Source organism: Alexandromys fortis, unplaced genomic scaffold, assembly GCF_014885135.2.
Source record: "Alexandromys fortis isolate MF-2015 unplaced genomic scaffold, M_Fortis_MF-2015_v1.1 scaffold_86, whole genome shotgun sequence".
Lineage (NCBI taxonomy): Eukaryota > Metazoa > Chordata > Mammalia > Rodentia > Cricetidae > Alexandromys > Alexandromys fortis.
The window spans coordinates 643,718-658,136 of NW_026067965.1; the positions used below are offsets into that span (position 1 = coordinate 643,718).

General features: G+C 50.5%; 1 protein-coding gene across 1 annotated transcript in view; it reads left to right on the forward strand.

Moving 5' to 3' along the window:
• Cemip (cell migration inducing hyaluronidase 1) overlaps positions 1 to 14,419 on the forward strand; it is a 136,233-nt gene that overhangs the window by 97,454 nt on the left and 24,360 nt on the right. Inside the window, exons 12-17 of the mRNA XM_050154029.1 lie at positions 1,312 to 1,487; positions 2,588 to 2,797; positions 9,805 to 10,010; positions 10,972 to 11,041; positions 12,492 to 12,620; positions 13,956 to 14,041. Of these exons, the coding sequence (XP_050009986.1) occupies positions 1,312 to 1,487; positions 2,588 to 2,797; positions 9,805 to 10,010; positions 10,972 to 11,041; positions 12,492 to 12,620; positions 13,956 to 14,041 (877 nt within the window). The remainder of the gene's footprint in view (positions 1 to 1,311; positions 1,488 to 2,587; positions 2,798 to 9,804; positions 10,011 to 10,971; positions 11,042 to 12,491; positions 12,621 to 13,955; positions 14,042 to 14,419) is intronic.

Below are 14,419 nucleotides of genomic sequence, written 5' to 3' on the forward strand. Positions count from 1 at the left end.
ATCAAGTCAAGGTCAGAGTGAGAACCAAGTAGTGTAGGTGGTGTGGTTTGGGCTGGAAGTCCACACAGGAGAGGCGTGCTCTTTGTAATGCATCCTCAAGGGAAACAGAAATAGCCACAAGCCCTGTCAGCCATCTTAGTAATGAGCCTGTCTTAAGCCGTGTTTTCTGCACAGATGGAGAAAGAGAAGATGGGAGGGGTGAGACTAAGCGAATTTGGCTGGAAAGGGGGTGAGGTAGTGGGAGGGAGAGAATAGACAGAACACGGGGTCAAGGATTCAGACCACACAGGGCAGGGTTCTGGAGGGAGTACGTTGGTGGGGGGGGTTGGTTTGTTAGATTTTTTTTTCTCAAGGATAGCAGGGTCTGGGAAAGCTTGAGGGTTGAGAGCATCCACAACACAGATGAGGGATGAGGTGGCTGGCCTGGAAAGGACTGTCAGCTGGAGGCAATGCCTTCTGAATGTGCCACAGGATAGGGCTAGGATCCACGGGCCAGGAGAGCGCCTCCCCTGTGGGATGAAGTCAGCACAGAGCAGGATGCAAGTTCCTCCCTACTGCTCCCTGTGGTGCCACAGGGGCATGTATACAAGCCCACGGCTCTGGGCGCAGGAACACCAGCCTGCTCTTCCTCAAGCACCAGGCTGTGAATGTATTCTCCACAAGGCTACTGAGAGTAGCGCATGGGTTTGTTTGCCCTGCTCTGAAGTGGGGGTCTGCGAGGGAGAGGGTTTGTTTTGTCCGAAGAATTGTAGCTGGAAGGCAGTTACAGTGGAAGCTCTGGGGAGATTAGCGCTGCTCTCTCTCTCTTTCTCTCCCTCCCTCCCTCCCTCCTCTCTCCCCTCTCCTCTGCTCTGCCATCCTGCCATCTCTAGGCCATGGCTTTCCTCTGGTTGAGGGGTGAGGCTAGTCCACCAGGCTAGAAAGCACGAGAGGCTACTCAAGGCTACCCCTGACACTTCTACCTAGATGAAGGCAGGTGGGGGGAAGCCCAGCGCCCCTGGGAAGCTCTGGGTCAGATGGATCATGGGAGAGTCTAGCTTTGAAAATCAGAAGAATAAATATTACTGGACAAGCAACCAAATCTGTGATGGTCTTAAGACCTAAGCGTGGGTGGCTATGAACGACAGCTCCGCTCCTAGGCATGTGACCATACGAACGTGAGCATTGTTCTGTGTCGTGGGAACAAGGACCGTGGGGCCCAGCCTGAGTGAGGGCCTGGTGAAGAGTGAGTTACAACTGTGTGAGTACAGGATAGGAAGACAGTGGGCACGCTACACCTGCCAATCTGCTCCCTCACCCTCTTTGCCCTAGGGAAGCCACAGTACCTACACATTGGGGAGGAGATTGACGGTGTGGACATGAGGGCTGAAGTTGGGCTCCTGACTCGGAACATCGTGGTGATGGGAGAGATGGAGGACCAATGCTACCCCTACAGCAGCCACCTCTGTGACTTCTTCGACTTCGATACCTTCGGGGGTCACATCAAGGTAGGAATCTGCCTGGCTGAGGCTCTTAGCCCTACAGGAGGGATTAAAGGTGTGCGCCACCACCGCCTCGTGGGTCATTCTTTTTAATAATGTCAAAAAGGAGGTTGACCAAAGGAAACTGAGAGTTCACAGAGAGAGAGAGAGCTCTGCTGGCCTTTGAAGTGGGGGAGAGTCTTGTGGTTCAGACCTATGTTTTTAGGGGTTCTAGAGTCTCCAGTCCCTAGGTCCATGGGTACTTTCTGGCTATTGTCACCACGTACCCAAGACCACAGTGAGACCTAAAGGAGACAGTAGTTCTCCGTCACACAATCTACTGCCGCGCCTCCCACTCATGAGAAGGGTCTTAAGTCCCCACGACTCTGTCGCCCATGAAGCCCAAACTCTGCTCAGACTCATTCTCAACACAGCTCTCCGGGCATTGGCTGCTGGACTAGTGTTCCAGATGGTACCCGAATCTAGGGAAGTGATCTACATGTCAAACTCCAGCTCCTCTGGTAGAAGTTGGCCAAGCCTGCTTCTGACTCACGTCATTCCAGACTGTGCTTTCTGCGGAGCTCCTGGAATGCACACATTGCCTGGCGGAGCAGTTTCCCTGTGCTGTGACCACCCTCCACTCATAGGCCCCCAGAGCAGAGACTCAGGGTATCTCCAGAGAGTCAGCACCCCCTTCCTTCCTGGGAGAAGGCTTCACACAGTAAGCAGTGGTACCCTGAAGTCTTCCAGTCCCCAGCACTCCTGCGGCAGGTTTTCTGTCACCCCCACCCCCCAAGCATTTTAGGATTATCCCTTCTTCATTGGTGGCTATGGAGATGGGAAAGGAAGATCGAAGCAAGTCTAGCTATTGTCCTGGGCACTTCCAATCCAGAGTCCATTATTCTGCAGCATCTTGTAAAACCTTGCTGCACTTCCTTAGTGAAAGAGGGCCAGGCCTCGTCATCTATGTGCACAGAGCCTCGTTCATTTGTTGAGTACCCAGGAGGTACTCCGGGACAAAAGACTGGAAAGGTGATACTTCTGTCCTCTGGGGATGCAGGTATCAGTTGGGTGGTGGGGATCAGGGGCGGCCTCGGGCTCTTTTAACTTTCCCTCTCCTGTTGCAGTTTGCCCTGGGGTTTAAAGCCGCCCACTTGGAGGGTGTGGAGCTAAAGTACATGGGGCAGCAGCTGGTGGGCCAGTACCCAATTCATTTCCACCTGGCTGGCGACCTGGATGAGCGGGGAGGCTATGACCCACCTACGTACATCAGGGACCTCTCCATCCACCACACCTTCTCCCGCTGTGTCACTGTCCACGGCTCCAATGGTCTGTTGGTAAGTACCTGCTGGAAGGGCAGCCTATCTAGGGACTTAGGCCATGCGGGGAAGGGAGATCTTGGGCTGTGCCTTCTCTCACCTGCTTCTGGTGTGAACTTGGACAGACTACGGAGTCAGTCAGGTCTCCGGTTTCCTCCTGGGAGCCCTGCAGAACAGGGTTACCTTTCAGTTTGCTTGGGTAGAGGATGTGTGTGAAACATTCCTGGCTGTGTTATCCTAGCAACCCATCTGCGGAGCAGGGAGTCCAGGTATTGCCAAAGAACAGGCTGGCTTTGGGGAACTGAGCAGGCATGCGGGACACTAGCCAGGACAGCATGGGGAGCCAGCCCCTCAGTGAGTTACAGGCTTCGAGAGCTGGCAGGGGGCCATCCCCAAGAGTCTGTGTTAATTTAGGTGGGGAAATCAAGAGACTTATGGTAGGAAAAGGAAGACAGTGAGTTGGGGCACCCCCCCCCATTCCCCATATCTAGCCTGGGACAATGAGTCAGTGGTACCCACAGTAGAGTCAGAGCCTTAGAGCAGAGCCCTGGACAGCTTTGCCCAACCAGCAGATCGGCGCAACACTGTAAGCTAAGACTTCCTCCTGCCCAGTTCCCAGGAATGTCAGCTGCCAAATTAGAAAGAAGCATCTCGGCTGCCTTGTTATCCAGCTACCACATGGCTAGGGTGCCAGCTACAAATATCTAGTGACCATTCAGGGATCTCCCACCACGCAGTTCTGAGCTGAGCTGTGCTTGCCAGATCTGGAGGCACAGACTCACTGCAGCCTTTCCAAGGCGGAACCAAATTGCACTGTTTGCCATCTAGACAGCATCTGGGTCACTGGTTCTCTGAGCCAAGCAGACAGCAGTGGGGCCATATCCCAGGCAGACCCGAAGTTTTGCAGATTGGCTTTGCATGCTCTTGGAATGTGCATTTGTGCGCCGTCCTGAATGCAGCTGCTCTGGGAGCTAGCCTTTCATGCTGGTGTGTGTTTCTTTGCTGCCTGGGTTGCAGGGTTTACCAGGGGGTGACTACATTTCAGGGCGAGGGTTCAGTTGACAGAGCCAGAAGAGGCCATATAGAGACAAAGATGCTGTTGTGGTTTAGACTGCAGAGGCCCCGGGCTGGGGGATAGCAACATCCCTGGTCAGACGTGGGTGGATCCCAGATAAGTAGATCCCAGCTGTGTGGAGCACCCCAAGCTGTGTGGAGCTGAGCTGTATGGAGCCAAGAGGTGTCTCAGCAACTTGCCCCACCCCAGCAGGTCCTGCAGTGTCCCAGGAGGGCAGCGAGCTCATAACTCTTCCCCGTCCTCTGCCTGTGTAACCCCATCTTGGGACCAGCTTCCTTCATCCTCAGGCTGCTTCAGGCAGCCCCCCTTCCTCTCATTTATTCTTTTATCTTTTTTTGTAAAAAGAAAAGATTGCTTTATTTTATGTGTATCAATCTTTATATGGAATGCAGGCATGTATGTATGTATGTATGTATGTATGTATGTATGTATACCATGTGCTTGTCTGGTACCCCCAAATGTCTGATCAAGGCATAAGATCCCTGGAACTGGTACTAGCAAATGAACCCGAATCCTCTGCAAGACCAACAAGTGCTCTTAACCACTGAGCCACCTCTTCTAGCCCCTTCTAGTTCAATATCTAAAGCAGTTCTCTCTTCTGACACAAACACAATCCCTTCGGCTTCTGCTTTCCTGCATTTTGGAGACAGCTTTTAGCAGTGTGGCTCTAAAATGCCGCTTCCTTTAGCAAACCACTGCTCTTCTCTCAGCCCGTGCATCTCTTCGCTCTGATCAAAAGTCACAAACGTAGAGTCGCAGGAAGCGATGGAAACTCCCTGGGCCTCAGTTTCCTCCAGTGCATCGTGAAAATGCTGATAGAGTCGGCTTCAAAGGGCTGTTGTGAGGACGGAACCAGATAAAACAAGTGACGTGCTTCAAGGAGGACACGAAATGGTGGTAGCACCATGTGCCTCCGCATTTCTATGTGCTCTGTGTAAACATCCCTGCTTCCGGGAGATAGCAGCCAGCATATGCCTGCACCAAAAAGTAGGGCCTGTGTAGTTAGATGCTCTTGGCAAAAACTGCATGAATGTGCTCCCTCTCTGCCACTTTGAAAAATCCCAGTGCATGTTCACATACGAAGGGTCTCCAGGAAAAACTCACCAAACTGATTGCTCTCTTAGGTTGAGGGCGTCCTTCTGGCAATGTAGTGTAGCGCACCACGGTGCTGGTGGGTGCAGGGAGGAAGCCTGCCTTCAGAGGGAGGCTCCACACACGCAGTCCCCAGGATGTTAACAGGTGTAGGGTGGAAGGAAGAATTTTCCCATTGAGAGGCTTTACATACATTCTCTGCAGGGGCCACAGGGAAATGGGCTCAGTTTATTTCCGTGTGTGCTTCATGTATATGTCAAGCTCTAAGGCAGGACCTGGAACATTGCCTTCCTGTTACTGGAAGGCAATCAGTATATTCCTGGCCTGTAGCAGAAGTACCAGACTCCAGTGTGAGATCTATTCTCTTATACCTCCTTCCTTTAAGAGCAGAAGGAAGTACACCCTTCTCCACCTGGGCACTGGCTCACAGTTTATCTTTACTGTAAGTGACAGGGGGATGAAACCAACAGCAGGTTGCCACTGCCTCCATGCAGGCCGGGCCACGCATGGCTCTGTGGGGCTAACAGGTCCAGGCAGACCCTGGGCTCTCCATCTTTGGGACCACACCCTTCTCTTGGCATTCTACTAAAGATATCTGGGGCCCAGGAATGGGAAACCCAGCATCTTCTCTGCCAGCTGCACAGCGCTAGGAATTATGGGAGAGGCTTCCATTTTTTCTGGCTCACCCCTTTTCTGATGTCTTTGAATGTGCCCCCCCCCTTTTTCTTTTTTTTTTCTTCTTTTTGTTGTTTTGAGACAGGGTTTCTCTGTGTAGCTTTGGAGCCTGTCCTGGAACTCGCTCTTGTAGACCAGGCTGGTCTCGAACTCACAGAGATCCGCCTGCCTCTGCCTCCCGAGTGCTGGGATTAAAGGCGTGCGCCACCATGGCCTGGGTGTTGTCAGGTTGCATAGCTGCTCTCATCTTTCCTTTCCACTTGGGCCCAGATGTAGGACCCAGATTTTTATCTTTCCTTTCCCACAAAGCTACCTTGGTCCAGGACTCCACTGGGAGACTGAGGTACAGAAAAGGAGGGTACAGCGTATTCCAGAACAGCACCCTCTGGTCACACGCTTTTCCTCAGGCAGCACCTGACCTTAGGAGGGAGCTCTGCCTCCCCTTATCCTCTCCCCTCACCCCTTCCCACCTCCCCTGCACAGTCTCGGACACATTCCTTCCCTTTTTAGGTGGTGTTTTCTTCTGTTTCCTCTCCCAACTTCTATTTGCATATTCAAAAACTCATTAAGATCTGCAGAACAAATGACCCTTGCCTGCGCTCCAAGGCCAGCTTCTTCTCAGGAATTTTATTTTTAAATTTTTTAATAACAGCAGAAGCTTGGAAATGAAATTTCTTTTTAAAATGGCTGAATTCCGTGTGAGGCTTCCCTCTGGTATGTCTGTGTGTACATACATAAACATATGTATCTATATATACATACAATACATATTTATGATATCATACCCACCCTAGATTTCAGGAGTAAGTAACATCCTCTTTGGTACCAGGAGTCCCTTGAGAGAGCCAAAATCCCTCATTTCGAGTCCCAGTATCAAATGGCCTGGTATTTGCATAGAACCTGTGCACAGGCTCCTGCTTTAAGTCAGTCACCTCTAGGTGGCTTATGCTGCCATGCAAAGGCCTAGTAAACAGTTGGCACCCCATATCGCTTGGGGAACTCAGCCAAGGGGAAAGAGTCAGTGCCTGTTTCTCACAGGCAGTTTTTTTAACGAAATATTTCTGGTCTGAGCTTGATTGAAGCTATAGTGGAATCCTGCATATCCAGAGAGTCAACCTGATCACTGATTTCTGCTTGTGTCTGTTTAATTGAAGCATCATTCTTTGTAGAACACACAGGTTGTTGACGGAAGCCGGTTCAGACTGCAGTGACTGTGTAGTATCTTGACATACACAGAACAGTCTTAGTACCTAGAGCTGTCCATTGCTGGTCTCTGCTAGTACTAGCCAATGCCCTGACTCAGTGACAACTAAATCGAGGGTCACGTTAGTTGAAACAATACTTGACAGCTGTTTCTGGGTCTTTCATATGAATTTTCTCCTTTACGATCTCCTGCTCAGGCCCTACTAACCACAGTGGAAGACCTAAAACGGCTTCCAGGAATCACGAGCTGCTCTCGGCAGGCAAAAGAAGATGCTCAGGAAAATGAAGGGGAAATATAGTTTTGGTTTTCTCAAAGAGACTGGCTAGGGGATTACACATTATTTCTGCTCAGTGTATAAAGAAGGACAGCTCCAGAGAGAGAGAGAGAGAGAATATTTATTTAGCTGATAAGTCTATCTGTATGTATCTATCATCTACCTAGCTGCCCATCTATCTCCATTTATTTCCCTGTCCATCTATTCGTGCAACCGTCTTCTGTTTCTTACTTACCTATATATCTAGCTGGCTAGCATCTGTATCTGTTTCTCTATCATCTATCATCTCTCTTTATCATCTATCCCTATTTATCTATCTATTTATATCTATCATCTATCTATCTACCCACCTATCTATCCATCCATTTATTATAACTAATAATCAACTTCATGAAGCGTTCTGAGGAAAAACAATCTGAGCATGTTTTTAGTATCTATCACTCAAGGGATACTCAGTATGAGTAACAGAGCCAGTCTGTGGCTAAGAAAGGTGTGAATTACTCTTCCTCTCCTGCCCCAGACCTTCCTTCTCCTTTGTCCTCCTTTCCTCCTGGCTCTGCGAGAGTCATTGCTCCCTCAAGACAGTGGATTGGTCTCTGTTTCAAACGAGATGGAGATCAAGTCTGAGTTCGGTCCTTGCAAAGAGAGGGACTTGGGGCATCCAAGTCAAGTTGACATCCATTGAGCCTAAGGTTGGAACACGATAACGTGTGTAAGACTGTAAGACACTGGACATCTGACAACAGTAGCTGTTTTGGGGTGAAGCCCTTTCTGTTCGCATCGCCTCTCACAGGCCTTAAAGGATAGCTCTTCCCTGAGTGCTTGCTAGAAAAATGTTTCTGCTCGTTGACTCACTCTCAGAGAAGGGCTCCTGACCATGTGATCTAAAGTGCAGGGCAAATGGGTCGGGACAAGATAGAAAGATCTATGAGCAGAAGACGGGAGACTCCAAGGGTACCAAACACCTGGGACACCCACCTCCCTTCCCTGGGCACGGTTGCCTCCTCTGCAAAGCCAGGCTCTGATTTGGTCTTAGAGGTCTCTGCCAGCAAGAGCAGCCGAATCCCCTCCAGGCTTGTCTTGCAGGGCTATTTATAACATGCTTTCATTTCTCACTAGAAGAGAAGGAAGCATCCCACTGGATGACCTTGGCATTGGCTGAAATGCCCATTGAAGGAGTGACTGGGCTTCAAGGTCACACCCTCGCCTGTTGTCAAAGATTAAAGGAAGGAGGCTTAGGAGGCCGAGAGCTTGGTGTGGGCAGGCAGTGTGGTCTTCTCTGTGAACACACAGGCCTGAAAAAACCCATGTCCCTGCCATGGCTTTGCCCACAGAAATTTGCTATGTGAGACTACAGCGAGATGAAAAGGTCTAGACCAGTCAGCGTTCAGCTGTGGAGCGGCTTGCTTTGGGGATGGTTCTAATAGCTTTGACTGCCCTGAAGTTAGGGAGCAGGCACCTGCCATGGGAGAGCCTGGAGGTACTGGGGTTGCTCACCTTGGACGAATACTTTTCCATCAGAGACAGTTTCGTCACCCCCTCCTACTCAGTGAACTACAGAATAATGAAAGTCTGAGACCAGCTTGGGGCAGATGGGGTTGGGGAAATGGGGTGGAGTAGAGTTGCTTTTGGCATCTGACAGGGATTAGACCAGGGTTACTGAGCACCCTACAGTGAGAAAGACAGTCCCTTGTAGTGGCATCAGGGCTGAGGGCATGGCCTCGGTATTTCAGTCAGTGCCAAGGGCATTTGGATAGTGTGCAGATTTTCCAGCTCCTGGCACAGTGGTGGCTCCTTAAGAGGTGTGGGTTGATCCGAGGTCACAGGGAAGCGGGGGGGGAGATCTCACTGGGTGAAATCACTGGACAGTCAGGACTGGAAGAACACAGTAAAGATGAGAATGCTCCCACCCTCACCCACTGTACCCTGTGAGCCGAGATCATCTCCTCGGGTGTTTGAGCCAAAGCAGGAGTCTATCTGGGAGAGACACTGTCGTGAACAGGGAACTGGGACTCGGGATAGGCTCTCCAAGGATTCCGAGGCCTTGGAGACGATGGAGGTCAAGTCCAGAGCTTTGTGGTTGACAAGGTAGGCAGGCTGGTGTGAGAGCCTCCTGGTGTTGTTTCTGAGACCACACTCTGCTCTCACCATGTCTCTTCAAGATGCTCTTTCTGATTTTCTGCGCACTCTGTACTTCTGGGAAGGTGCCCCAGCAGCTGGTTCTCCCAGCCCTCTCTGGTTTTCAGCCTGGGGTGTGAAGGCATTGTGGTAGGCATCATGGACCAACACACTGGCTTGGGTTCCAGGGATTATAGCAGTGTGTTAGTGCAGACATTGATGAACCACCCCTCAGACTCGCCCCCAACTCAGGCCCTGGAGACCCTCTTTGGGATATCCTGGCAAGCTCGACAGAATCGTCTCTAGAATGAGGGTCTGGATCTCCCCCTGGAACCACCTATACACTTCTGAGCTCTCATACCTTTCCTTATCCCCTGGAGCCTCATCCCCGGCACATCCCACCAGAGAGTTCCTGTTCGCTTCCTTGTCCACCCTCAGGCCTTTACCTGGGGGTCAAGGTTGCCTCCACCCCTATCCCCAGTCTACTTAGGTCTGATGTAGTTGAGTATTGTTTCACACTCGGTGAATGAATATTTGGACACATGCACAGGTGGGTGCTGAGTGAAACTCCTGTCTTGACCCTGCAGATCAAGGATGTGGTGGGCTATAATTCCTTGGGCCACTGCTTCTTCACTGAAGATGGGCCAGAGGAACGCAACACTTTTGACCACTGCCTTGGCCTCCTTGTTAAGTCGGGGACCCTCCTCCCATCAGATCGGGACAGCAGGATGTGCAAAGTGATCACGGAGGACTCGTACCCAGGGTACATTCCTAAGCCCAGGCAGGACTGCAAGTAAGTGTGTGCATAGTAGTGTAAGTGCCCCTTACACTTGGGTCTGGGGGAGGAAAGGTGGGAGGGATGAGCGTGAACGTCCATCGTCCTGCCTCGGGACCTCTTGAAAGGACCCTTAAAAGCTTCCTGTTTACCTCTGCCTGTTTCTCAGAGTGAGGTCCCCATGGTAGCTTCTCCCTCCTCCCTGCTTCCTCCGTGAGTCTCACTAGCACTGTTTTGTCTGGAGAACTCTGGCTCACCTGTGGTTGAATGCCACATAGCATCCTGGTGGACAGGAAGCAGCTGCCACAACAGCTCCCAATACGTACCCATCAGCCTGACCACAAGAATCTCTTTCTAGCCAGAGAGGGACCCAAACAGTGTTACAGAGACACACACAGAAAGGCAAAGATAGAAAAATACAGACAGAAAGACAAAGAGACAGAAGCAGAGACACACAGACAGGAAAACAGAGACACACAGACAGAAGCAGGCAGATGGGAAAACAGACACAGAGAGATAGTAGACAGATGAAGAAAAAAAAACAGAAACAGACTGAGAGACACAGAGATGCAAAGACAGAGAAAGAAGCATAGGCAGACACACAGACGCTGAGACAGAAAGACAGACACACAGAAGAGACAGAGACACAGAGGAGAGACACAGACAGAGAACCGCATGGCTTCCTGCACAGATGCCTTCCTTAGAAAGGCTTACTTTCTCGGACCCATGTTCCTGCTTCTGTAGAAGCACAGACTGCATCTAGCCTTTGCAGTCCTGAACAGTACACAGCTTAAGTGCCCAGCCTTGAGGTGAGAAAATGAAGCCTCAAATGGACACATCGACGATTTCCCAAATCTCAGACAAGAAACTCTTCTCCACTAATACTGGTGTCTCACATGCCCCCCTTCCCACTATGCAACAGAAAGGGTACTGGTAGCCCCTTATCTGACCCTGTTCAACCTCTGTCGCTTCCCTGCAGTGCTGTGTCCACCTTCTGGATGGCAAATCCCAACAACAACCTGATTAACTGCGCGGCTGCGGGGTCCGAGGTAAGCAGAAATAAGCCAGGTGGAGCTGGCAGGGGCTGCCCTGCAAATGTGTGTGTTCAGAGCCCAAGACCACGCCTCCATGTGTCTGGAGAGAGGGAGTCTTGTGACTTGGTGTTAAATGACAGTCCTGCCTGTCACTTCATGACCCCGGTGACCGTAGCTAATGAATAGTTTGTTTTGGCTTGTGGCTTAAGGGACTGCATGCAGTCCATAGTCATGGGGAAGGTGTGATGGCAGGTGTTACTTGGGGCCGCCTCAGTGGGAGCTCATTCACATCTGGGTGGACCGAGAAGCAGAGAGAGGGGCTGGAGAGATGGCCCTGTGGTTAAGAGTACTTATTTTTGCAGAGAATCTGGCTCAATTCTCAGCACCCATATGGTGGCTCACAACCATCCATAACTCCACTTTTGGGGGAATCCTATGCCTTCTGACATCTGTGGGCACCAGGCATACACAAACATACATACGAACAAAACATGCATGTACATAAAACATTAAAACTTAAAAAAATTTTTTTAGAAAAAAAAAAGACAAGACAGGAAGTGGAGCCAGGCTATAATCCTCAAGTCCCACTCCCAATGACCCCATTTCCTCCAGTTCATCTCCCCCTTTCTAAAGGTCATATCAAGAAAGCTAGAGTCACTAGCTGGAGACCAAGTATTCAAACACATGAGGCCCTTGGGGACACTCATATCCAAGCCATCCCAGAGTGCTAAGCAACTTATTATGCACAGTAACTCTCTCTGAGTTATTTTTCCTTCGGATGGTACCTGATGCATCATCAGCATGGTAAGCTAACACCACATGATTCTGACACCAAGGCTATGCCCTGGCCTAGGGAGGAAGCTGCAGCAGGGAAGCCTCGTGTGCCCGGAGCCCCGAAGCTGGATGGCAGCATCTGGGCAACAAAGCCCCATGTTCTGCCCCAGTCGCCTTGCTCTGACACAGCTCTCCCCAGCTGCTGGTTTTGCTTGGGTCCTTGACCCTGATCCTGTCTGTTGCTCTTCCTGAGCCTCAACTTCCATATCTCCAAGGAAGACTGAGAACCCTTGCTTTCAGAACTCTTATCAGTTGAGAGTCTAACCTCTGTAGGGATCCGGTAATTCGGACAGTGGCAGATAGGGTGGGGTTGGTGTGAAGAGTGAGTGCTGTCAAGTAGTCAAATGACAAATTCGAGTAACCTTGGGTTTCTCCTATGGTCCAGTCAAGCACTGGACCATAGGGGTGTGTTTAGTAGTGTGTGGTGTCCAGGCAAGCACTGGACCACATGGGTATGTTTGGTGGTGTGTAGTGTCCAGGCAAGCACTGGACCACACAGGTGTGTTTGGTGGTGTCTAATGATGGCTTTTTCTGCTGACAGTACTGCATCCCTTCCCGGAGCCTGGGCCACTCAATCAGGAGTTCACTGACACTAATTACTGTGGCTCTCTCCTCTGCCCTGTCCCAACAGGAAACGGGATTCTGGTTCATTTTTCACCATGTGCCAACGGGCCCCTCTGTGGGAATGTACTCCCCGGGTTATTCCGAGCACATTCCACTGGGAAAATTCCACAACAACCGAGCACATTCTAACTACAGGGTAAGTCTTTCCTTGCTGCGTCACTATGGGCAGCCTGTTCATCCCCCTGCCCTTACCTGCCTGGAAAAGCTACATTCTTACCATGGGTCCAGAGCAGCCTTCCACGGCCTGCAGGTTACTGACCATGCACCACAAGTCTCTTTTGGGGGCCCGCCTTTGCCAGTCACAGCATCTGCCCAACCAAAGGAGCAAGGTGTGCCTTCACTCCAGGCTCCCCTCCCGGAGGATGCTAGGTTGGACATTGGGTTTGATTCTGTGATGCATTTGTGGGCATGAGTGATGTTGACTATAAAATTAGGTCTGGCCATGAACTGAGGGAACTTTGGACATGGTTCTGAGGTAGCATTGGCATCCTAGACTTTCTCCCTTCTTTGTGGGAAGTGGGTGACTCCATCTGTGCGGGGCTATCTCAGAAGGTTGAAACTTGACCACCTTCATTGATTGTCCCCCTTTTCTGAGTACCAGTTTGTACCCGGCTCCAAGCTAGGCGCTAGAGTAAAAGGGGGAAGGATTGGGATGCCTGGGACTTCAGTATGTCAAGAACTTTCCCATAAGGACAATCTTTAAGTCTGGAGCTGTTGGACACATCAAGAAGGTCTGGGGACAAGGCTGAGATTAAAGATGACAACACTCTGTGGACCAAGATGGTCTCTAGGACATCAGGATGGTGTCTGGTCTAATTCTTAACAGTGAAGACAAGGAAATTGGTACTTCCTGGGTTTGTATATAAACTAGACATGATGGTACAGACCTTTAATCTCAGCTCTCTAGAGGTTGAAGCAGGGGAATCAGGCATTCAAAGTCCTCCTTGGCTACATAGCAAGTTTGATGCCAGCCTGGGTTACATGAGACCCTGCCTCCAAAAAAAAAAAAATCTTTAGAAAAGAGCCTTTCTCCTCAAGTCAAACAGGAGCCAGGAAAGGCCGTAGGATGTCACTGACATCAGGGGAAAGAAAGCTAAGTTCAGCATTTCATTTGAAAGTCTGTGACGCACTTCTGAGTACACACTTGCAGCCCTGGTTTGGGGGTCTAGGACAAAAACTCTTCAAAGCAGTGTGCGTTCTGTATGTAGAATTGGCTCTGACCCCAGGTTAAACACTTAGACCCCAGTTTTTTGTCTACACCTCCCCACAGGTCACCTTGTTCCAGATCTGGTCAGAGAGATGCAGAGTGGGGTGGGCTTTCTTCATCCCTCACAGTAGTCCTTGTTCCCCTATGGGACACATTCTGAGAATGATACTGGGGTTTACTAGCATGCTCAAAGGCATGTGCCTAGGCTAGCATGTAAGGATGGCTGTGGGCAACCGTGATAGCAAGTGTACCCTCTTCCCACAGGCTGGCATGATCATAGACAATGGAGTCAAGACGACGGAGGCCTCAGCTAAGGACAAGCGGCCCTTCCTCTCCATCATCTCTGCCAGGTACTAACCCTTGGGACCACTTGTCCCTTGAGACATCTCTCCTTGCCTGCTCTTCTCCCACTCCAGCCATGCATTTCTTTGCGCAATGAGTGCTGGCTAGCTGGCAGGGAGCCGGTTGTTGAAATGCAGTACTGTGCTAGAGTCTAAACTAAGTCTGAGTTAGAGTCCAGGCTCCAGTAGCCAAAAGGAGACCAAAATCCCTAGACCCAGATCCCAGTGCAGAGCCAGGACCATAGAACAGTAGGAATGACCAGAAGAGCCATAATTACACAGACTGGGTTGGGATGCAAAGGTGATCAGAAAGGAAGCCTTCACTGCTACTTAATTATAGGCAATGTGATGGCTGGGCTGATAAGTTAAGCCAGAGTTTAGCTGAAG